Source organism: Hyaloscypha bicolor (assembly GCF_002865645.1).
Source record: "Hyaloscypha bicolor E unplaced genomic scaffold K444scaffold_153, whole genome shotgun sequence".
Lineage (NCBI taxonomy): Eukaryota > Fungi > Ascomycota > Leotiomycetes > Helotiales > Hyaloscyphaceae > Hyaloscypha > Hyaloscypha bicolor.
In genome coordinates, this window is record NW_020194655.1 from 60,433 (window position 1) to 84,788 (window position 24,356).

At 47.7% G+C, this 24,356-nt stretch overlaps 7 protein-coding genes across 7 annotated transcripts; 3 read left to right on the top strand and 4 right to left on the bottom strand.

Annotated features, from left to right (window-relative positions):
- Positions 1–1,020: 1,020 nt before the first annotated feature.
- Positions 1,021–6,168, top strand: K444DRAFT_541556 (putative ABC bile acid transporter; the record flags this gene model as incomplete). Its single annotated transcript, XM_024875803.1, has 9 exons — positions 1,021–1,317; positions 1,379–2,064; positions 2,112–2,587; positions 2,635–2,734; positions 2,781–2,801; positions 2,852–3,401; positions 3,506–4,217; positions 4,264–4,720; positions 4,764–6,168. 9 exons carry the CDS (start codon positions 1,021–1,023, stop codon positions 6,166–6,168), a joined length of 4,704 nt encoding a protein of 1,567 aa, XP_024730266.1.
- A 2,959-nt stretch (positions 6,169–9,127) lies between these two features.
- Positions 9,128–9,517, bottom strand: K444DRAFT_702285 (uncharacterized protein; the record flags this gene model as incomplete). Its single annotated transcript, XM_024888048.1, has 1 exon — positions 9,128–9,517. A coding segment is annotated over one exon (390 nt), but the record flags the coding sequence as incomplete, so codon positions are not given.
- A 1,464-nt stretch (positions 9,518–10,981) lies between these two features.
- On the bottom strand, positions 10,982–12,967 carry K444DRAFT_702286 (TPR-like protein). Its single transcript, XM_024888049.1, has 3 exons — positions 12,698–12,967; positions 12,376–12,499; positions 10,982–12,236 (listed from the first exon to the last, which is right to left on the bottom strand). The coding sequence occupies exons 1-3, from the start codon at positions 12,959–12,961 to the stop codon at positions 11,152–11,154; spliced, it is 1,473 nt and encodes a 490-aa protein (XP_024730268.1). The 5' UTR covers positions 12,962–12,967; the 3' UTR covers positions 10,982–11,151.
- Positions 12,968–14,452: 1,485 nt separating this feature from the next.
- Positions 14,453–16,616, bottom strand: K444DRAFT_599473 (succinate semialdehyde dehydrogenase-like protein). The gene is made up of 4 exons (XM_024878577.1): positions 16,238–16,616; positions 16,028–16,182; positions 15,765–15,979; positions 14,453–15,718 (listed from the first exon to the last, which is right to left on the bottom strand). The coding sequence occupies exons 1-4, from the start codon at positions 16,452–16,454 to the stop codon at positions 14,704–14,706; spliced, it is 1,602 nt and encodes a 533-aa protein (XP_024730269.1). The 5' UTR covers positions 16,455–16,616; the 3' UTR covers positions 14,453–14,703.
- Positions 16,617–17,961: 1,345 nt separating this feature from the next.
- On the top strand, positions 17,962–19,719 carry K444DRAFT_656002 (glycoside hydrolase family 79 protein; the record flags this gene model as incomplete). The annotated part of the gene is made up of 4 exons (XM_024886054.1): positions 17,962–18,008; positions 18,051–18,139; positions 18,188–18,818; positions 18,864–19,719. The coding sequence occupies 4 exons, from the start codon at positions 17,962–17,964 to the stop codon at positions 19,648–19,650; spliced, it is 1,554 nt and encodes a 517-aa protein (XP_024730270.1). The 3' UTR covers positions 19,651–19,719.
- A 181-nt stretch (positions 19,720–19,900) lies between these two features.
- Positions 19,901–21,894, top strand: K444DRAFT_599480 (uncharacterized protein). Its single transcript, XM_024878578.1, has 4 exons — positions 19,901–20,094; positions 20,195–20,242; positions 20,295–20,416; positions 20,466–21,894. The coding sequence occupies exons 1-4, from the start codon at positions 19,975–19,977 to the stop codon at positions 21,652–21,654; spliced, it is 1,479 nt and encodes a 492-aa protein (XP_024730271.1). The 5' UTR covers positions 19,901–19,974; the 3' UTR covers positions 21,655–21,894.
- A 569-nt stretch (positions 21,895–22,463) lies between these two features.
- On the bottom strand, positions 22,464–23,995 carry K444DRAFT_635401 (uncharacterized protein; the record flags this gene model as incomplete). The annotated part of the gene is made up of 4 exons (XM_024883861.1): positions 22,464–22,648; positions 23,088–23,166; positions 23,216–23,259; positions 23,974–23,995. The coding sequence occupies 4 exons, from the start codon at positions 23,993–23,995 to the stop codon at positions 22,464–22,466; spliced, it is 330 nt and encodes a 109-aa protein (XP_024730272.1).
- Positions 23,996–24,356: the final 361 nt, after the last annotated feature.

Consider the following 24,356-nt stretch of genomic DNA (forward strand, 5'->3'; position numbering starts at 1 on the left):
AGGCAGATTGACTCGTGAGTCACGTGCCTGGCTCTCTTTGAACATTCCCTGCATCAGTTTTTCTCTTCTGCAGCTGCTCTGCAACAGCAACAGTGTACCCAAGCGGGTGGATTCTGCATAAATTCAAGCTACCGGTATATCACCAAGGCCGCCCCTTGACTCTGGCCGGGTGACTGTGACCGTGCGGAAGGGAGGCGGCCGTTCGGGCAGTAGTGGACGCAGCACTGCAAAGGCTGAAAAATGACTTGCTCACCGCTCAGTTTGGCGTGGTTGGCAGCAAAGGTGGGCATTTTCACACTTCAAATATCGGACTCTGTGCTCGCCCCAGGCTTTCTTTCCAAGGTTGTCCGTGGTGATTTCTTGCCACATGACTGCGTCTGCACTGAGGCCTTGAGTCCCTGATCCCTTCGTGTGGCCAATTAGTCTGTCTTTTCCAGCATCTCCAACGCCCTCCGCTGCCATCCCCGCCCGGCCTGAGGTTTATCCACGTTCCACGTTCCGCTTTCCACGTCCCACGTTTAGTAAGGGCACTTAGCTGCTGCTGCTGCTGCTGCTGCTCTTCCTTCTTCCCCGGATTCCGGGGGTGGCATTTGATTGAGCACCAGACTGTTGTGACCTTCTCGATTCGCTTAGCCTTCAAGCTCGTCAACCCCTCCAGCCCCTCGCCGGGCACCCACCCCCCCACCACTGACATCCCAAACCCCCTTGTGCGCCCTCCAGAAATAGGGCCCCGACAATCTCCTGAGTGCGAGCGAAGATATCTGCTTGCCCGGTGAGTCACAAATCACAGGCTCGATATCAGAACATTCAATCCACCCCCCAAGGATATATCCATTTGGAGCTCGTCATCATTATCAAAATCACCACGATTATTGCAATAATCATAATCATCAAAATCCCACTCAACTGGAAATTTTCGCTAATCCTCTGCTTGCTTGATATTCACCTTCAAGAGTCCAGTGCCGGACTAAGACATGCTCGTTTCCCCATCTCAACCCTGCCAAGTATAGGACAATCAAGATGCTCGAGAATGATTCGAGATCCCTTGTTGCAGGAGTGGCCGGACTGGCTCTGGTTTTTCTTCTCACGATTCCCTCGCTTGCAGGTGTTGCCTCCCACTTACGGGAGTCCAAGCCACGATCACACGTCTACGAGGACGAAGATGGAGTTGCCACAGAGAAATCTGTTGCAAGGTATTCTGCCAAGATCCCCAAGATCCTTCTTTCCGTCTTCGCGGTCCTTGGTCTAGTGACGTCAATTGCTTTGGCGGTCCTGGAAACGCTCGCAGGTGTTGATGTCATTGTGGGCTGGGTGAATGTTGGACAATGGGTTGGTACATTCATGGAATTTCAATCTGGCCGTGCTGACATGTGTCCAGGTGCTAATCGTGACTCAAACAGCCGGGATCCTCCTGATCAAGGACTCAGTGAAACGATACGCCCTTGGAATCTACGCAACTATCTCCTCGATTTTTCTTCTTGCGGTTCTCCTATTCCAGGATGGAGTCATCACCGAGGATGCCAGTCATGGTAGGACCTTTGGAACCAGTGGGGAAATTGGCCTCCGCATTTCACAGCTCGCTCTTTCAGCCCTGACAGCATTCTCGAGTGTCTCATTACCTCGCCGACCTGATGTCTTTCGGGGTGGAAAGCCAGTTGATAGGATGTATTCGGTCTCAGCTCTTGGCCGGTATAGCTTCTCGTGGGTTGGAGACATGCTTACATTGGCGAGGAAGAAGAATCGACTTGAATTGGATGATCTACCCACAATGGATCACTATACCCGGTCGAAAGATCTCAGCGACTCGTGGGGAAAGAAAAAGCATCCCCGAAAGCTTTGGATAGAGATATTCCTAGCCCATAAATGGCCTTTCATGATTCAATGGCTCTTGACGCTGCTCTCGGCTTTCGGCAACTTCGCGCCACAGTTCACGACATATCACATCCTACGGCTTCTAGAACGTCGACAACCAGGAGATCCAGCTAGCCCCGAAGCTTGGGTTTGGGTCGTAGCTCTGACTCTCACAACGATAGGACAGGCAGTGATCGAATCTTGGCTTTTCTGGTAAACTGTTCCCCACTAATCTCCAGCGCAATGCTAACTACGTTCAGGATCTCTTGGTCGGAGGTTGCCATCCCAATTCGCAGCCAAGTGTCTGCCTTGATCTTCCAGAAAGCCATGCGTAGGAAGGACGTAAAAGGAGCGTCCAAATCAAACAAGAAAGAATCCGCAGACGTTCCAAATTTGGCACGAGATGCTGCCACCGACAAGGCAGAAGTTGACGAGGAAGACGAGGCTGATCCCAAAGGGAAGCAGTCTACTGTTAATCTCATTGGCGTTGATACTAAGCGAGTCTCGGACTTTGCTTCATTCAACAATTACTTTCCTGGCAGTTTCTTCAAGCTGATTGTATCCTTCGTCTTTCTCATTAGCATTATTGGCTGGAAGGCTTTGCTCACTGGGTTTTTGGCGATGTCCCTGACAATTCCAGTGAACATCTACTTCAGCAGGCGATACTCGGCTGCGCAAGATAGGTTGATGAAGGTCAGAGATGTTAAGATGGGTGTCGTGACAGAAGCGTTGCAAGGTAAGAAATTCTGAATGGCTTACGGATCTCTTTGTGATATTTTGCAGGCATTCGGCAAATCAAGTTCTCGGCATTAGAAAGAAACTGGCACGAAAAGATAGGGAAGGTCAGAGAAAGGGAACTGGGTGAGCAGTGGAATGTTTTTGTGTTCGTACTCCTATCCGATTGATCTGCCAATGCTAACCGTATCCAGTTCCGATACCTTCCTAATTTTGTGAGTCACCAATCAATATGCTGACCCGATTCCCCTCTAACATTTTACAGCTGCTGGATCACAAGTCCGATTGCACTTGCTGCAACATCTTTGGCGGTCTACTCCTACCTATACGGCGAGCTCACCCCATCGGTTGCCTTCACGGCCATTGGCGTATTCAGCAATCTCGAAGTGACACTTGCAGTCATCCCTGAGCTGACCACAGATCTGATCGATGCCCACATCTCCGTCACACGAATCGAAAGATATCTCAATGCCCCGGAGATTACCAAGAACACAACTGATTCCCCGAATATCTCTTTCGACAATGCGTCGATTGCGTGGCCCTCAGATGAAGAGAAAACGGATAATGATCTACGATACGTGTTAAGGAATATCAACGTTTCATTCCCCGAGAACGAGCTCAGCGTCGTTAGCGGTAAGACTGGAACTGGGAAGAGTCTTTTGCTTGCCGCGATACTGGGCGAGGTGGATGTACTTTCAGGGAAGATCAACGTTCCGAGCGCACCGCATACACGAGATCGGCATGACAATCTGGCCACGAAAGACAACTGGATTATTCCGTCTTCAATTGCGTTCGTAGCGCAGATTCCATGGATTGTAAGTCTTGCTTTGTTGTGTCCAGGAACCTCGTGCACCCAGAAATGGGTGGATCAATTTAAGGAGTGCCCTCAAACGGTGCAGATTCTGACATCCTGATGTAGGAAAATGCAAGCATCAAGGAAAATATCCTCTTTGGTTTGCCGGACGACGAATACCGATACCACACAGTCCTCGAAGTCTGTGCGCTCAAGAAAGATTTGGATATGCTCACGGACGGCGAGAACACCGAAATTGGAGCCAATGGCATCAACTTAAGCGGTGGACAGAGATGGCGCGTCACATTTGCTCGTGCGCTGTACTCACGGGCTGGCATACTTGTTCTTGACGACATCTTCAGCGCTGTTGATGCCCACGTTGGAAGACACATCTTCGAAAAGGGATTGACTGGCGAATTGGGACAGGGCAGGACTCGTATATTGGTGACCCATCACGTTGCACTTTGCAAGTCGAAGACGAAGTATATTGTTGAACTCGGAGATGGGACAGTCGAGAACTCAGGTCTCGTTCAGGAGTTAGAAGAGGATGGAACTTTGCAGCAAATCATTAGACACGAGGAGGCGGAGCGACAAGTTGAGGAAGACGAGGATCCCACCGCCGTGAACTCAGAAGAGTCTTCAGATATCGATAACACGGAAGCGTTAAAGAAGGTTGATTCAAAGAAGGCCGCTCCAAAGAAGTTCGTTGAGGAGGAATCGCGAGAGAGAGGAAGAGTGAAGACGCGGGTTTATCTAGATTACTTGAAGTCGAGTGGAGGAATTCCGTTCTGGGGGTTCGCATTGGTGTTCTTCACAACGCAGCAATGCTTCCTCACTGGTAGGGCTTTCATTGACGTTTCACTCCTCCCGCTAACGTATTTCAGGTCGTGCATGGTGGCTTCGCTTGTGGACTGGGGCCAACGAGCACACAAGTCTCAAGCAAGCTCTCACGCAATCCTTTCAGGTCCAAGGATTCTCTAACTACGCACGCAACTCCACATTTTCCGTATCTTCCTCTCACTCTCTGGAACCCGCAGACCCATCGGAGAACCTCAAGTTCTACCTCGGCGTTTATGTTGCCCTTTCGGTCGTGATCTCTCTCTTTGGTACCTTCCGTTACTGGTACATCTTTACTGGTTCTATACGTGCTTCGCGTCGTCTTTTCGAGAGACTCAGCTTCACGATTCTCCGAACTCCACTGAGATGGATGGACACCGTTCCATTGGGACGAATTCTCAATCGTTTCACAGCTGATTTCAACGTTGTTGACTCCCGATTGTGCAATGATATGTCCTTTGGAGCCAACAATATTTTCCGCGTGGTTGGTGTGGTTGTTGCAGGGTGAGCACACAAATCTGATTGGAAGGCTTGGCTAACTGTACAGTGTTTTCGTCTCACCGTACATCATCATCCTATCTCTCACGCTCTTGGCGATCTGTATCCAAATCGCTCGGCTCTACATGACCGGTGCGCGAGAAGCTAAGCGTCTCGAATCCAGTGCTAAGTCACCCGTATTCGAACAATTTGGCTCTGCTCTGACCGGCGTTGGAACCATCCGGGCCTTCGACAAATCCGACACATACATTACTCGTATGTACTCCAAGATAGACGATCATATCTCTTCTTTCTGGTACCTATGGGCCTTCAATCGCTGGATGGGATGGCGCATGAGCCTTGTTGGTGGATTTTTCGCCACATTCGTCGCAGCCATGATCCTGCTCATCAATGGAATTGACGCAGCCCTTGCCGGGTTTGCACTCAGCTTCGCGTTAGAATATGGCTCAGCAGTTATCTGGTCTGTTCGTTTCTACACAAACATCGAGCTGGACATGAATGCTGCAGAGCGCATCATCGAATACGCCAGCCTCCCCACCGAATCGCTCGATGGTACAGACCCGCCGGCGGCTTGGCCAAGTGAAGGCCGCCTCGAAGTCAAGGATCTCGTTGTTGGCTATGCTCCTGATCTGCCGCCCGTCTTGAAAGGTCTTACATTCCGAGTGGAACGCAACGAACGTATCGGGGTCGTGGGCCGTACGGGAGCCGGAAAGTCGTCTTTGACTCTGGCGCTATTCCGTTTCCTGGAAGCCCGAGAGGGATCAATCCACATCGACGGCCTCGACATCTCGAAGATCAAACTTCACGATCTGCGCTCCCGACTAGCAATTATCCCCCAAGACCCAGTTCTCTTCTCTGGCACTGTCAGAAGTAATCTCGACGCCTTCGATGAGCAGGGCGACTCCGCCTTACGAGACGCGTTATTGCGGGTTCACCTCGTCTCAGTCGAGGAACTCGAGTCCTTAAACTCGTCCTCTTCCTCATCCGGCTCTGCCACTCCGGTTCCTCCAATTCCAAATACACCAAACGGTACAACAAAGAACTTAAACAAGAACCCCTTCCTCCACCTCTCGTCTCCTATCACCGAAGGCGGCCTCAACCTCTCCCAAGGCCAGCGACAGCTACTCTGCTTGGCACGTGCCATCGTCTCTCGGCCGAAAATCATGGTTCTCGACGAAGCTACATCAGCTGTTGACATGGCGACCGATACCTTGATCCAACGCTCTATCAGAGAAGAATTTGGCGATAGCACGCTCATTGTTATTGCGCATCGGTTGAGCACTATTGCAGATTTCGATAAGATTCTTGTGTTGGATGATGGTCGAGTGAGTGAGTTCGGCACGCCGAAGGAGCTATTCGCGCTTGAGAATGGGGTATTCAAAGGCATGGTTGGCGAGAGCGGCGAAAAGAAGAAGCTGATCAGTATGATTCAGGGCGCTGAGCCCACGGAGTGAGGGTTGTGGGAATGAATTCCGAAAGGAAACAAAACGTGGTGCAAAAGATAGCCTTTGAATTTCGTGCGTTGGTTAGAGTTAGCATGCCTGGTCTTCTGTTCGTGTAAATAGACTTTCCCAGCAACATCGTTACTTTCTAACACTGTTTGGCTTGCTTGCCTGTGATATCATTGACAGAATCATACTGCAATCTCGAGCTTCGCGTCCTGCAGAAACTCCTTCTTGAATACAAGAAGCGAAACGCCACGCTCATTACCATATCCCCCGAGTTACCCCGTACAAGTCTCGACACAAGATACGAACTTGAGCTTGGGTTCCCCGTCCTCTCAGACGTCGTCTACGCAAAGGGTTTGGGGATTGTGTGGAAGCAGCCAGATGTTATGATGGTCGTTCTTGTGTTTACGGAATGGAAAAGGATGCATGGGAACAACGAGATGAAGATCTCGGTCCCTGGCATGTTTTTGGTTGATAAAAATGGTTTAGTCAAGAATGTGTATGTGGAGACTGATTGGCATAGGTCGGAGACGCGGGCAGCGTTGGAGTGGATGATGCTGGAGGGCGGAAAATTGAGGGGACCTGAAAAGCGCTTCGAATATTGCGAACATGTTCTAGAGGAAGTCTGTTCTCAGGTATACAGACAGTGTGGGCAAAAACTACCCAAGCTACTCAAGCTACTCTAGAGCGGTCTTGAGTAGAGTAGAGTAGAGTTTGAGTAGCGTAATATGGTACTTGAGTAGAGTAGAGTACTACTCTAGAGTAACTCAAGAGTAGTCACGTGAAAGTTATTAAAAAATAATAAATTAATATTTATTTAATTATTAATAAATAAATAAGGTACCTATTAAGCAGTATTATATAATTTAAGCTGGCGCTTATATAAGGCTACTTAAATACTACTTTCCTTCTCACAAAAAACAGCTTTACCTTCTCGGAATCTTTCTTTTTCTTCTTTTTTTCTTCTCTTTTTACTTCTTATAATTCGTCTTTATATTACCCCCTACTTTTTAAGCAAGATATTATCTTAATAGTACTCTTATTAAGTCTATTTTATAATTTAGATATAATAAGAGCACCTTGAGAGAAGAGTTTGCCCTTAATAGCCAAGGAAGCCTAAGAATATATTAAGCTAGTAGAGGTTCTACCTTACTTACTAAGCCTCGCTACTAATAGCCGGTTCCCCTCCCACTGCGCTTCGCTTGTGGTCGGGATAAGCAAGTGTCTCGTTTAACCAAGTGTCCCATCGAGATTTTAGCCGGTACTTGATTTTTGGTGCGCATCGCACGCAAAATCAAGAATATTTACAATGGAATTAAGGATACTAGTTACAAAAAAAACAAAGCTATCTAGAACTGTACAAAATCGGCATTCGCTTGTATACTGTCAATTGAGCCCGCATTACTCTCCATATCTGACGAGTCTGGGTAATCAAAAGGGGGTGAACTTGAGTCTATATACTCTCCCACACTCTCCTTTTAATGCTCCCGTTCTGTAGTATTAATTACTACATCCTCATCCCCATTAATAAAGGTATTTGGTGCCTCTAGCCGATCAGGGGCTGGATTACTGAGGGACGCCTCAAGCTGGCGAACCACGAGCTGTAAATCAGGGTAAAAGTCCTCCTTATAGCGAGCTCGTTCGATAATCGTAGGGTTTTTATCAGGTTCGCGAATTGGTACCATATCCTCCACTGGAATTAGCTCGTCTTTTGATCGATACTCTGCAATTCTGACTAATCTAGCTTTCTCATCCTTGCAAGCTTGGATACCGGTATCCTTGAGGTGATTTTTAGCTCGATTAATGGCAGTGGCGAGCTTCTTTTTAGCCTTGCGAAGAGCCTTCCCATTATCCTTCTCCTTCTTCTCTTTAATCTCAATACGAAGCTCTGCTACGCTCGCAGATGGGGCCCCCTTGTATAAGCTCTTACGAGACTTCGCCTTTCGATTATACTCCTCACGAAGCTTTGTTTAGAGAGCCTGGTGCTCTATTGTCTGGAGATGACTCTTTTGTAATTATATATTAACCTTCTTGATAGTAATCTTCCAAGTTTCCTTCGAATTATCTAAAAACTTCGTAGGATCGCGATCTGCAAGTATATGCAGGGTTGAGGCTATATTCCACACTTTATCGGGGCGGGTAGGTAATAAGGGGGGAAGATCTAGGCTATCCTCTGCCTTAATCTCCTTAATTAATCTTTTCTTCTTTCCGTACGATTACATCTTTTTAATTCCAGCTTTGCAATTAACAGGCCATATACCAGAACTCTCAAAGGCGTTCTTAATTGTGTACTTTTGTATTGTTTGCATATGAATAAAGATAAGATCGCGAAAAAAGGAGGTAATCGTATATTCAAAACAGTGTGTCAAAAAAGTAATCAAGGTATTCCGAATATTCATGAATATTCATGATTAGCTTGAATAGAATATAATTACCGCAATTCTTAAATAATTTGATTAGATTAGAATATATAATCGTGAATACTCATGAAGACTATGATTACTCTACACGTGACTATAGCACGCGATACGCTAGCTTAATTAAGTAGAGGCCCCGCTCTAGTGTCGCCTTAGCGCCACCTCGCTGCCTAATTAGTAGGCGAAAGGCTTGCAAAGACGATGCTAGATCGGGAGCCATACCTAATTAGGTTAGTATATCACGTGCGACAGTCACGTGTACAGTAATCAAAGTATTCATGAATATTCATGATTACCTTAATTAGAATCTGATTAGAATATAATTAGTGGGTATTTTTAATGAATAGATTAGATTACTAGCCAGTATTCTAATCTAATCTATTCATTTGACACACTGATTCAAAATCAAGAGATCGGAGGGCCATATAAATCGCCATTTTATGGTAGTGCTTCCAGGGGCGGAATATACCAATATTAAGTGGTTAAAGGGCGTATATCAAATGGGAGGGGAACCAGAAGAGCTTAATATTATGTTCGCCAGCTTTTAATTAAAAGGGTTTATAGACGTGAGATTCGTATCTATTAAGGAGAAGTATTTTCCAGGGCTTATTTGGACCAGCTTTTGAATACTTAATCAAATGATTAAGGTATTTCATAGCTACGTTATTATTTATATACCCGGTAGGAGTATATTCAATATGCTCCGTACTAACCAGGTTTTCCGATATCCAATTATCTATAATCTTCTTTCCAGGAGCAATTACAAATGGAGGAAGAGGTTTACGCCCATCCGCGTAAATAGTTTCGATTATCGTAACTGATTTGCGATTCTCAGGGCTTGCCGTATATAGCTCCTTTACCTCTATGGGCACAATTACGTACTCACCGGTAGGGCAACCAATACGGGCTCCTGACTCGTCCATATTCAGAACGTTCTTTCCCTTTGTAATATGAAGCTCCTCCAAAGTATCTTAATATTTCCGAAACCATATTCTAACGTCTTCTTCTATATAGGACTCGAGTCGTACGTATGCAATTGGCTTCGTTTTAATCGTGTAAAGTGTCTTGTGGTTCCGTATCCAGAGGCTAAACCAAGTAGCCAAAGGGGGTGATTTTGGGGGAGATTCAGCCTAATTATGTTAGATATATTATTAGATTTAAAAGAAGCACTTATAGCCTTCAAGTGGGCAATTGCGGCTTGAACTATCTGATATATAGTACCCAAACCAGCCTCCCATTGCTCGTAGCAATATTGCCGAATCGCCTCCTCCTGTGCCTCGTTCAGGATCTTATTATTACCACCATGCGTATTATAGAGTCCTTGGGAGTTCCTCTTCTTATTATGCTTGCGGAGTACCGATTTTCGCAAGGAAGCTTCCTTGACGTAATATATCCTCGCAGCAGTAATTGCTGAATTATCGTCGTTCTCAAGGCACCATTCGCGGGCCTCATTAAAGATACGGTGGTAATTAGCTTCCGTAGCATGTGGATAATAGAAATACTCCCAGGATATCTCCCTAATCCTGGTAGAATCAAATAAAGGTGTACCCATTTTTGGAATCTTTGCACGTGAATTGAATAATGAATTGGTCAACAAGTTGGGCCAAACGCGCAATTGCAAGACGCGTTTTTTGGTGAGGATCACACGTAAATTTTAGGGCCCGCATTTTCTCGATGGGACACTTGGTTAAACGAGACACTTGCTTATCCCGACCACAAGCGAAGCGCAGTGGGAGGGGAACCGGCTATTACTTGATTGAGCAGTATCCCTTCGTCCGGTGAGACATTACTAGCGTATCAGCCACAGCTGTGGCACCCAATAAAATTCCTGAAGCCATATAATTTTATGCCCCGCCAGCCAAGCGAGAGCCCCCTGCCCACGCTAGTAATGTCTCACCGGACGAAGGGATAGTGGCACTAGACTCGGGCCACCCCGGAGCCTTACCCAATTAAGCTAGTGTGTTGCATGTAACATCACGTGTGGTATTACGTATATACTACTCATCTACTCTAGAATATTCTAGAGTAGTTGAGTAGAGTATTGAGTAGAGTATGAATAGTGAGAAATTCATTTGAGTAGAATATGAGTAGCACCTACTACTCTACTCTACTCTACTCATTTCCCCCACTATATACAGAGGATCGATTGATTACAGTGTTTTAAAATCAATGAAATCTTTAAAAAGGGATTAAAGATGGTCTATTAAGATAAATCTATAGCAATCAATCCTCAACTTTAATGTATATAAATTCGGTCGCTCGTATGCCTTCCCTATTTTCTCCGGTGCCAAACTCCAAGTTCGCCACCCAATTTGCCACCCTACATCTCAATCAAACTTCCATTTCCTTTGTCTCCTCTAGTAAGTGTTCAAATCAATGGATGCTTTCTTGGTCTCTGCATGCTCAGTACCAAGCAATCGTTCAAAACCACCTCAGGCTTTCCGGTACATTGGCTCAGCACGACTATACTCCTTCTTCACATGCTGCAGCCTCGCACCCAGATAAACGCTCCGAAAATAATCCGGGTGGTCTTTACCAAGAAGTTTCTCTCTCCCAGCCAGTGCTTTCTGGCTTAAATCCAGCGCTGGGGGTATCTTTTCTCGTAAAATAGCGCCCATGCTAACCCGGTCATGCTGTCGAATGGATGCGGATGATGTGCTCCAAGGGCTTTAATGCGGCGTCGAAGAACTTGGTTGTGTGCTTGCTCAGCCTCTTTGTAACGCTTGTATTGGAGAAACACTTGGGCGAGAATATATTGGCTTTCTAGTGTTTCCAGATGGTCCTTGCCATAAAGCTCTTCGCGTCCCCAGAGTGTCAGCCGACCGTAGTGCTCTGCAGATTCGAGGTCGCCTTGGCTTCGCAGAGCATCTGTGAGACTTGACATGCACACCAGTGTGCTCGGGTGGTTTTCACCCAGCGCAGCTTTTGAGTCTTCAACTGCTAGCCTTAGTGTTTCCACTGCAGCGTCGAAATTGCCTTGATTAAATTGGAGGTACCCTAGATTGTTCACAGCAGTCACGGTAATATCGTGGATAGGTCCCAAGCTCTGTTTGCTCGAATTGTACACATCGCGGAATTCCTTCCCTGCTTCGACAAATTTACCTTGGGTAGCGAGTGCGACCCCTAATCTCCGAGTGTCAATAATGGTATCTCGGTGGCGGGGCTCGAATAGCAACTTCCTCAGCTCCAATAGCTGACGATACGGCGCTTCAGCTTCAACGGGTCGACCCAGTGGAAGGCAGATACCACCCAGAGTCTCCAGAGCCTTCAAGGTGTCTTCATGACTTGCTCCGGGGATCTTCTCGCGAATATCCAGGGCCTCTCGGAACATTACTTCGGCCTTTGAGAACAAGCCGCGTCGATTCTGAAGGAAGCTTCCCGTTTTCTCAAGCAAAGATGCTCGCTCCGTCCAGAAGAACGTAGACGTTTGTGACATCTGATCGTTGGACACCAAAACGCCGACTGGGTGGTAGTCCAGAACGGTCTTGGCATGAAGAAGTAAGGATTGACACTCTCCCCAATTCTCAAATTTAGAGGTGGGGAATGCTTCAGATACCTTAAGAAGGGCTGTAGTTTGCCATCTGACTGTTTCTTGTCTGCTCTGGACCCAACTTTTGACGGCGAGTTGTACCAGCCGGTGCATTGAAAACAGACCACCTGGGAGATAGCGCGGTCAGTATTTCTTTATCGGAAAACTTTCACTGTACCAGAGGTGATAGAATTATCAACCGGGAGATTTGATTCTTCCACAGCTCACGTAACGTCCAAGCTACATGAAACTATAGAGAGTACATACCATCGCCATCAGGCTCAATGAGACAATAATCCCTCAGCATCGCACAGTCATCCTCGAAATCTAGATCAATTTCGACAGCATCTTCGGTGGGATGGAGATCTAGACCGGCTACCTTGGGAGGGATCTGGTCAGTATCATCAAGATCGTCTTCATCGCCGCTCGGCATACCCCAAGAGTCCTCGCCATCGCTTTGGTAGTAATGTTGGTCGTCCTGAAGGTGTAGTTCAGCCTCCAAGATATCAGCATCCTCGCCATTGATGACTTTGTTACCCCTGGTTCCTTGAACATTGACTTTCTTGGTTCGAAGCAGAGACCCTGGAACCAAGTGTCGATCATAGTACCCACAAAGCGATAGCAGCTCCGCAGCAGAATGTCTCACTTCCATTACCTGATCGAAGGACATCTGCAGTGTGGTGAGCATGGCGTTTTTCGAGTTCCCATTCCGCCTGAAATCCTGCTGGTCTCGTCCAAGGAGATTCATAACGTGTTGGGTTCCTTTATTGAAATTGCTCAGATACTTTGAGACAGTTATGCGAGGGGCTCCGTGATTGATATAGGCAGCCGCTTGTGTAATCGCCAGAGGCATATACTCGAAGAGACTTCAGAAGCTCCAGACCTGTCTCTTCCATACACTCTGTTGTGAGAATGGATACAAAAGGAGTGTGCCCCTGCCAATCCCTGTAACATCCCTGTTTCGCTCGCGTAGCATTCCTAAAACATGGGTGTACGCCCAAAACGGCAATGACAGGAGGCCAACTCTGATTGAGGATACATAAGCACCCTCTCTGGGTCTACCCTGGAAGGGTGCTTATGCATTTGAGAATTTGATCTCCCTCTAGCCCTCTTCCCCCGCGTATAGTAAGCTAATTTATATGATTTTATCGTAAAGTAAGATTTTCTTTTTCGGCTATTTTTTAGCCCATAGCATACATACAAAAGGTGGGCAAGACGCACGTCCCTCTGTCCCTTGCTTGTAATCGTTTAGGAAGTATATCCTCAAGGATATACGTATACTTCCTGTACTTAAGGTATATATGTATATACGCTCCTGTAAGGCGCCGAACGCCGTGTCCCTAGCCTATTAAGGTCCTAATATTAGTGGAGAAATAAGCTTTAGAACTCCCAGAACTAGCGCTCTGTCTAGTTCAAGCTCAATAAAGGTTGGTCCATCTATACACATGACTTCTCTAACATAATAATATTATTGAAATTGGCCCGCCTAATCTCACACACAGGTCGGCAAGAAACCAGCCTTCCAGCCTCCTAGTTCCTCGACTATGACTTTCAAAGGCTCTCTTAAATATGACTGCCGAGCTGGGATCGAGCGTTTGAGGGGTTCTCAAGGCTCTAGCGTGATCCTCCGGGACTATATCGGAGGCACAGAGCATGCTGGCGTGCTATGTGGCTCAAAAAAGGCGTCGATGAAGAGCGACCTTTCCAGGCCCTCGGCGATGACTCCCAAAACCTTTTCTTGGGAATGGCCGGCGTACTGGGAACGGGGGATTAAGATAGTCAAGCCCCTTGCGCGATCCTCCGAAGACCGGAATAAAACAAAGAAAGGAAATACAAAACAAGGAGAAAACAAAGAAGAAAGGAAAAATCTATGGATGCTTGAAGTACGAGTTTCATACCAAATGTAACCTCAAATACTAGTATGACATCCAGCCACGGGGGCTATGTCTGGGTCGATGATTCCGAGGTCGACTCAATATAGAGGAGAGCTAGTACGGCAGATATCGAGTCTGATCTCGGTCATCAGGTCTTGGAACAGGGCAAACCTTTCGGCAGTTGAACCTATCGAAAAGTGAAGTTTAGTAGATGCTGCGTTTGAGGAAGAGGTAGAGGGAAGAAGTAGAACGTGTTGTCTGGGCTCGCATATGGTGCCATGTTGGAGACCTCCAATGATGCCAAGTGTACCTCCCTCTGTATCATATATCGAATGAGTAGTAGCGGATTGATTGGGGCGAAGTAGCCTCCGCGGGCCCATGGGCTGAAGGGTCTGTTGCTGTAGTGTTCCGGTGACGTGGTTCTCGAAGTCTGCGAGATGCGCTAAATCGCAGTAAACCACGAGTCACGTCTTCCAACCACTCCAATTACTCAAGCGACTCTCCTGGGAGCAATATTTATGAACAAACAATAACACGATAGCTTAATTAATTTAGGTCCGAGCACGATATTCGGCACCAAAGTTGCCCCAAAAAGCGAAACTTTTCACTCCACTCCTTCATATTGGATTTCCCGTACGCCAGGCCAAGTGTAACTGAATTAACGATACCATTCGCTCGCCTTAAATAGTAGGAGTCATTTATATTTCAATTTTCACTGCTTTTACTTCTGTAGCGGCTGCCCCATACCGCCATATGTAATCATCTTCGTCACCTGGTATTCAGCAATCCCGTACTTGCTCCCCTCTCGTCCAAAACCAGACTTCTTCACCCCACCAAATGGCGCCGCAGCGTCACTAATGAGTCCAGTGTTGACGCCAACCATGCCAACTTCCAATGCCTCAGCAACGCGGAATACCCTTTGAATATCCTTCGAGAAGAAGTATCCCGCCAAACCCACTTCGGCCGAGTTTGCAATCTTGACAACCTCTTCCTCGGTTGAGAATTTGAAAAGTCCCGCAACGGGCCCAAAGGTTTCTTCTGAGGCCAGAGCCATTTCGGTGGTCATGCCTGTGATGACAGTAGGCTGAAAGAAGTTCGGACCTAGCTCAGGCATCTTTTGACCACCTTGAATGACCTTCCCACCCTTCTTCTCCGCATCCCTGACATGGGCATCAACCTTGCTAATAGCTCGGTCATGAATGAGAGGCCCATGAGTCACGCCCTCTGTGTATCCGCCACCAACTTTGAAATCCTTGACTTTGGCGGCGAACGCCTGAGCAAATTTGTCGTAGATTCCGGCTTGGATGAAGAGTCTATTTGCGCAGACGCAAGTCTGACCGGAAGAGCGGAATTTGCTTGCAATAGCGCCAGCCACCGCTACATCGAGGTCTGCATCGTCGAAGACGATAAACGGCGCGTTACCTCCGAGCTCGAAAGAGAGTTTCTTGAGGGTGGATGAGGATTGCTTCATGAGAAGCTTCCCCACACCTGTCGAGCCTGTGAACGAGACCTTCTTGATGATTGGTGATGTAGTGAGGAGCTCTCCAACCTCAGCAGTATTCTTCAGAGCGCTGACAATGTTGACAACCCCTTTAGGGATACCAGCTCGGTGCGCCAGCGCAGCGAGGGCAAGGGATGTGAACGGTGTCTCTCCCGGCGACTTGGCTACAACTGTGCAACCGGCAGCAAGAGCAGGACCAATCTTTCGTGTGATCATCGCGGCGGGGAAATTCCATCTGAAAATTGTTAGACTTTGCCAGACCGTGTATCACATCTACTTACGGTGTAATGAGACCACAAACACCAACTGGCTCCTTAATCGTGACCACTCTGTTTCCTGCAACTGATGCTGGAATAGTATCTCCATAAACTCTGGGTGCCTCCTCGCTGAACCACTCAAAGAAACTGGCAGCATAGGCGGCCTCTCCCTTTGCATCCGCCAAAGGCTTCCCGTTCTCCCAAGTGATCAACTTCGCGATGTCCTCAGCATTCTCGACCTATTCCCTTGTCAATATTTTCCTGATATCCCATCCCTTATATCATACCATCAAATCGTACCACTTTCGGAGAAGCTTCGACCGTTCACGACCGGTCTTGGCTTTGAATGAGGGGAACGCGACAGCGGCAGCATCGATTGCTTTCTGTGTATCCGCGGCATCGAATTCGGGGGCACTTCCAATTAATTTGCCAGAAGAGGGGTCTGAATGTATACAAGTCAGGTATAATTCTTAAACATGACGGGAATCAGACGATACCGTGAACTTCAAAGGTCTTGCCTGACTTCGCCTTCACCCATTCTCCATTGACGTATGCGGCATCCGTCTTCAACAGAGACGGATCATTGAGCTTTGGCACACTGTGTGACATCGTGGAAGTTGGTCGTATACACAGAGATGGTAAAGTGGAAGGTTGGAATCGTGGTCGTGAAAGGGTTCGTGCTGCGGAAGCTGTTGTCCTGAAGAGGGGCTTCATGTTGAAGGTGGTGTCCAAACCCGAGGTCGGAGTCCTCTTCTAGCCTCTGGGTACCGTCACCGCGGCAATGACATCGAGAATGGGGAAAGGGGGGAGAATGATGCAATTGGCTAGGGGGGAAGCTCGAATCATCGAAACGAGAATTGCCGGTGCGAGTTTTCCAGGAGTGGGGTGAGGTGGCTAAGGTGGCTAAGGTGGGACGTCATTGGGGAAAGTTGATGCCTGGCGCGGACTGGACTTCGAGGCATGATTTGTGGGAAGAACCATTCTGGAAATGGACTAGTGGAAAGGCCCTCGAAACGGATTCTTTTCGTCCGAATCCTCTCTCTCTCTCTTTCTCAGCGCACATTGTACTGTACCAGTCGCGCGAGATCTTTTCAACAGTGGTACAGTAAGCTGGGTACCCGAGGCCTGATGAGTGAGGCAGCTGAACGTGGCCATGAACGCCGACTAAAAATATTTCCCATGTTTTCTTCTATAAATCAATGCCCTGCTCCATGATGCGCAGTCTTTATTCATCCAATAACTTCCCTTTTAATCAGTCCAAAATCTACTACCTCACTCTATTACCTTACCACCATCATGTTTTTCTTCGACGTCCTCCCTTTCATGCCACTTATTGCTGGTCCTGTCGCTATCGGACAATTGGTTTTGCAGGAATATAATGCGCTTCAACTAGATGTTGACTTGAGTCTTGCCGGGCCAGCATGTTTGTGAAGCACTTGGGAGCCGAAGGAGGTGGGCAAGGTGAACTGCAAAGACAACACAGTAAGTGCTGTCCTGCAAATCCAAAGGCTTGTTGAGCTCATATTCTCTACAGCGTCGTGGCTATAGGCAATCCATATCATGGACTTCTACTGGTCGTACTCCGCATGCGGAAACCCTTCAGCACCTCACCACATAATACTTGTCAGTCCGAATCTTATCCATCTGACAGGTTGAGAATCGGAGCAGCTGCAACTGGACCCGCATATCCAAGGATCCAGCATTGCCGATGGACAATGGGGAAAATTAGAAGGTCGATTTACGAGGGAAGCGAAACTGTTCCTATTGGTTGGAAATTGGCACCTGAATTTTGATAGAGGGGACACACTCCGGGCTTGTTTTTGATTTTTCAAAGAGTTCATTCGTCTTTAGATGTCCACTGGCGTGCATCCTTTAGAGGTTCTGGACTACATGTCGATTTGTTTTCGATGTTCCTCTGATACACAGACCAATTTTTGCCGCGTGCAAGATGGCTGACTAGGACTCGAACCACTCAGAAATCGTGTCTCATCTAAAACTGGAGCAGTGGAGGCCACTAGCAATTATTCTTCGGGGGGGAGAGTATCGGCGATATTGCGGAGTATCTATCGTGCGCAAGATTTCCCGGCCGATCGGCAAGTGTCCGTGTGATGAACATGAATGATCTGCGAGGTACAAGATGGGATTACTTATAAATTCGAGTTTCCACTTTCAAAACTTGTCCGTGATATAGTAGAAATCCTCCTTTCTTAAAACATCCATCATGCGTAGAATTCGCACATTTCTGGTATTTGCCAGTTTTGGACAATTGTTTGGAATTTCTCAGGGGGGTAATACCCCTATAAAGGTTAGCGGAACCCCGCCTGCAAGTGCCAGTGCCCCAACACCAGAGGCATTTGTCAGTTACTCAATTGAGTTCTCCTCCTTTCCAGACTTCGCAGGTATGTCATTTAAAATCATGTCTAGCTAGCCAATACTGATAGGCTTAGGGAACAATTCCTCCCCAAACAAATTTTCCAACAATCTTCTGAGCAATCTCGGAAAGCTCACGGGGACGAAGCCACACATACGAGTAGGAGGCAATACCCAAGACTATGCTCTCTACAATGCAAGCCTAGAGACAGCCATCAATGGGACCTACAATCTCAAGAGATCCGCGGATTACCCGACCACCATCTTCATCGGCCCCTCCTATTTTGAATCCTACAGCACTTGGCCAGACACAAAGTTCACTCACGGCTTCAATCTGGGACTTGAAGGCAACAACTCAGCCGGATGGGAAACCTTGCTCGACACAGTACCCTTAGCCTGCAAAGCCTTGAGCAACGGAAGACTCCTTATGTGGGAGTACGGAAACGAGCCAGACCTCTATTCGACATCTTCTCAAGGTCCCGTGAGACTTCCATCGTGGCACGAATCCGAATATGTGGCACAATGGCTGAACGGAACTCGTGCAATCAAGGCTCAGCTTCAGAAATACTGCCCTGATATGGTCTCAAACGACACGTACGGATATATGGCGCCTTCTTTTGCCGGCACAAATAATCATTTGAAACCGCTTCTTACCTGGCAAGAAGGTCTCGATCAGGACCGAAACATCAAGCTCATTTCGTCACACAAGTATTCTCACCCTCTTCTACCCATGCCACCGGCTAACAGCGACAGCTACATCGGCGGCGCAACACAACCTGGCGTAACATTGCAAGGCACATTAATGAACCACACCTCAACCGTACACTCCATCTCCTCACAAATCAACGAATCCAACTACCTAGCGTATACCGGCATTCCCTTCATTCTGGGTGAGACGAACTCTCTGTACAATGAAGGCGCACCCAGCCTCTCAAACTCCTTTGGTGCCGCCCTCTGGGGTCTGGATTTCAATCTCTGGTGTGCCTCCGTCGGCATCCGTCGCGTGCACATGCATCAAGGAACCGACTACCGCTACGCCAGCTGGCAGCCCATTCTGACCAGCAAAACAACGATCGGTACAAAGCCTCCATATTATGGGAATATCGCTGTCGCAGCTATGCTTGGAAAGTTGACTGCTGGTGCTGTCCGGATTGCGAATCTACCGCTGGAGAGCGAGTTTGAGGCTGCATATGCGGCTTATGTGGATGAGAAGTTGGCGAGAATTGCAGTGATTAATATGCGAGCTTATAATTATACTGTCAATGGAACATCTTCGGTGTTGAATCCGGTCAAAAGACCCAGTCAGGAGTATTCATTTGAGGTGCCAGAAGGGTCTGAGGTTGAGGTGAAGAGGTTGTATGCTAATGGGAGTGATGCGATCAGTGGGATTACGTGGGATGGGTGGAGTTACAATTGGGAGTTGGATCATGGGAAGCCGATTAAATTGCATAATGTGACTGTTGGGGAGTGCCTGAGAGCACAGGGAGGGATGTTGAATCTCACGGTGGAAGACTCGACTGCTGTGATTCTGAACTTCTGATGATATTTCGGTCCGAAATATCATTAGTAAAAGCATAAGCGTTTGGACAACATAATATTCAAACTTGCTCAACTGTACAAGATGAGGACTCACCAAGAGAAAGAGGGCAAATCCAGTCACGTGCCAACGTTCCCATCGGCCGCCCCACGTGTTCGCGGCTTCCAATCACAATTTCCCAGTGACATGCGCCCGGCGCCCGGACATCCGCAAATGCCATCCCGGTGGCCATCCCAAAAAATTATCGAAACATCCGACTTCCGCATGCGCACGCGCATCCTCTCTTTCTGAATTTCATCTTAATCCCGTCAATTGGAGGTTAGTGCGATGGCGATCGCCTCGAGATGGAGTCTCCAGCACGCCGCGAAGTCGTTCTGGGATGTTCTGTCGCAGGGGTGGTATCTTGGTTTCACGGCATTTGGAGGACCGCCGGTACATTTCAAGATTGTAAGGATCGCGATTTCTCATTGCATGACCGCGATTTGAAGGGTGTTAACGGAAAGGGGAGGGGAGGGGAAGGGGGAAGATCACGTGCTGACTTAGACAGTTCCACGATAAGTATGTTGACAAGCTAGGCTGGGTTGATGAGCAAATGGTATGCTTTTCTCCGGTATGCCGAATAACATTTTGCGCTGATACTTCTGCAGTATCAAGAGCTGTTTGCGGTCTGTCAGGCATTCTCTGGGCCAGGGAGTACGAAGATGTATTACTGCCTAAACCTGATACACTTCGGCTTCCTCCCTGCCGTCGTTGCGCTCCTTATTTGGAGGTGAGATTCAATTCATATTTATAATTGTCAACCTGCTGATACATGTCAGTCTCCCAGGTGCGATTGGAATGTATGGTTTCGCTGTGGGCGTCTCTCATATTGGCCAGTCGCTACCTCGACAAGCATATGCTCTCCTCTCTGGTCTCAACGCCGCCGTCGTCGGTATTATCGCCCTGGCCGCGGTCCAACTTGCTCAGAAAGCCATCACAGACAAGATGACCAGGATTCTTGTCTTCCTCGGCGCGTGTGCTGGACTTCTTTACAATGCACTCTGGTACTTCCCGCTGCTCATGTTCCTTGCCGGATGTGCCTCAGTAATCTATGACTTCCGCGTACTCCATCATACCGTCAAATGGGTTTTTAGCTTCTTCCAGAAGAAGAAGCAACAAAGCCCAGAAGATCAGAATGTCGAGCTACCAACCGTGCGACCCACAGAAGCCCAAAAATCCGAAGACGAGAGGGCAAACAGGTCTTCAGATCGTCCTGGGTCAACAAAAGAGTCCTCAACCCAACCCGCAGAAGAAGTTCCCGAACCCCGTATTATCCCCGCAGCACGCACCCTGAACATCTCCTGGCGATTCGGAACCGCGATCCTCGTTGTGTTCATGCTAATTTTCATCATCCTCATGGTTCTGCGCGGCGTTCTCCCACACAAACCCCTCCTCTTCTCCCTCTTCTCCAATATGTTCCTCGCTGGAACCATCATTTTTGGCGGTGGGCCTGTCGTGATTCCGCTTCTACGAGAATACGTTGTCACTGAAGGATGGGTCTCACCCCGTGACTTCTTGCTTGGTCTCGCCATCATCCAAGCTTTTCCCGGGCCAAATTTCAACTTTGCTGTCTTTCTGGGAGGCTTGACGGCTGTTTTCGGCAGGTATAATGCTGCTGTTGGTGCCTTGTTGGGCTATATTGGGATTTTCCTGCCCGGGATTGTGACTGTGCATGGGACGATGGGGATCTGGAGTGCGATTCGGGGGAAGCGATGGGTGAAGAGTGGATTGAGGGGTGTGAATGCCGCTGCTGTCGGCCTGATTTACACGGCCGTGTATCGACTGTGGCAGATTGGTTATGTGGATGAGGGGTTTGAGGCGGGGAAGAGTTTGGGCGATGATCCGTGGTGGGTTGTTGTCGGCGTGACGAGTTATGTCGGTGGAATGTGGTTTGGAGTTAGTGCACCGGTGGCCATTGTACTTGGAGCTGTTATGGGGTTGATTAGATATGCTGTTGTTTCTACGTAGGTCTGTTAAGAGGCCTGAAGGATCTTGCAGTAGTTGAACTCTCAACGCCGCAGCTTCGATGCTTCCTTTCCCGAGCTTGACAAACATCCCTTTCGCCGTATGACTGCCGGCCTTCGCGCTGAGAAGGCTGACTTTGTTCCTTATACAGTATACTCCACTTTCATTTATATCATCTATTTTCGGCTTTAATCCGATGTTAACGGATCGTCCGAGGTTGCCTGACGGTGGGGTAGGTTGGAGCCAAAATAGCGGGGCAATTGACTCCTTGCGCTTAGAAAACCCTCTACAAAGCTCCCAGAACTAGAGCTCGAAAGACTTGCTGAATATATGTATATATATATATATATATATATATATATCGAATCCAAAGCCACATCAAACTTAAGCCCCATTGTAGAGATCAAGCTCCCGAATAAACTTCAAATTCAGACTTCCATTCAAGAACTACTTTGATGTTACTTTCTCAAATTCTAGATTCTGCAAGAAACCCGGAACGGGAAATGCATAAATGCTAACTTGCAGCAAGATCGATCGAAGACAACGAAGACAAATGAGAAGGAGAGTTCGAAGGTGGGCGAGCGTAGACTAAGGATGATGGAGTCGCAGCATCCGAGTCATCCCACCCATTCTCACTCTTCCGAATAATACCCTATGGTCCAAATCTACTTTATTAGCAAATTCCCTCCCTTTCCTATAAAATGGATACACACAGCCACTTCTGGTCCCTCGCTTATAGCAATCAATATAAGCATCGAACTCCTTCGTTGAGAAACGTCCGCACTCCGGCACATACTTCTCCAGCGCTGCATTCACCATAGCCCGAAAGCAGTTCTTGTCGAATCGACTCTTTCATCAACAACGTTTTCATTATCTTCCATCGCTTTGCGGGTGGCGAAATTGGAGACCTTGATGATGGAATGTGGCCGTTTCATGTAATTTGGTCGGTGAAAGATTTCGTGCTGGGAGGCGGGTTGTTGGCCAGCCGATGTCGTGTCTGGATACCATTAAGGTCGTTGACGTTGGTGGGGCGCCGAGTGCTCTGGTTTTGCTGAAGGTTAGTGATTTTTGAGAAGGTGGGATGGGCGGACTTGAATAATTCCCCTCTCCTCTCACATTCGAGGAGGAAGCCTCGATCTTATGGCCAAGTCAAAGAATATACGCCAATAGCACATGCTCAGGAATACCAAAATAAAGACTATCGAGAGCAAGTTCTTGTCGGTTAGAGAAGGGAAAATCCCAGATTTCATTGAAGCAAGGGCACCCAGTCGTCTATGAAATATAGCTGGTTCCTATTTCCAGAATACCTGGGGCTTGTTCGCCCGTTGATCTCTAGAATGGAACAGACGTGCCTCCAAAAGCCTAACTTCAACGCCAGTCTTCGGGATGATCGTCATTGAACTTGAACACACTGCCTTTTTCCATAGAAAACTCACTTTCAGTCATCAGCGAAATCTCTTGACTGGTATGTGACTGCAAATGTCTCGTGTAAGCGAGGTCTGTCGGGCGTGAACCCTGCAGAGTCATTAGCACTAATACGCAAAGCAGTTTAATTTTGACTTACCTTTGAGTTCCTGAAGTTGGGTGTTCCTCCACCCCAAGCGATTGCTGGATTAGAAGAGAGCTAATGTGTAAAAGGAAAAAGATTAGGATAAGGCAACTTTTATATGGCGCGATTCTTGCTATCACTCGATGATCTGGCCTATCGAGATTGGTATAAATACTTGCATAAGGGGTAAATTGGGGTACAGCTATCCCGAGAATAGTTAGTAGGCATGAAATCGAATTTGCGATGCAGGCGTGAAGCTCGAAGGTCCTTTGTTCAGGGAAAGTGGAAGAGGGAGCAATTGACCTTTGTGTGGCGATTGCCGCGATTGAGATCTTTGTCGATTGGAACGGAATCAATGTTCAAGGCCGCATTTGGACATTACGAAAGAGAGTTGGGATTATAGGAGCAGCGAAAGAAGTCTTGACAGTTTGAAATTTGAATGGAGAAGTTCTTAAAGACCCCAGACTTCGCGATCAAATGTGGGAAGAGAACCGAACACGAAATCAGGATGCTTCGACTCATTGATTATTCCACTGAATTCCGAGAAAAAAAACCATATCTACTCATATACCAGAGCAGAAACCACTTGGGCCGTGTTGAGGTGAGGTGTTATTGTGGTGTCGTTGCGATAAAGTTTAGTGGTTGCTAAATCAGTTCTAGCGCCCGTCCTCAGCGTCGTCAACGATAACCATTCTCATCAATCAGTCTCGTCCTCGATTTTCACGACATCCAACCCACCATTCTGCAGCCTCAAACATCAGATTACCACGTACTCCATACGTCGGTCGCGGGCATGGAAGCGGACGAGAATCTGCGCGACCCTCCTCGAGTCTACGATCCGATTTTGCGTACCTTGGCGGTGGCTTGACGGCATCGCTCGGATCAACGACGATTCGACATATGGGTGGCGAACATGGATGCTCTTTTTGTTCGTATGGGTGTTTGTATGGCCTGAGGCGGTTGCAGAGATTCATGCCTCGCTTTCGAGGCTGGGACAGGAGGTTTTCCTTCAACTTACGCCTTCAACATCATGTACTCGTGGCTTGGGTGCAGGAAGCTGCCGTCTATATTCTCCGCAGACACCTTTGGGAACAGGTGGGTGATTAACGGGGGCGCAGAATGGCTGTATGTGTTTAAGTTGTAATAGATATTTGGA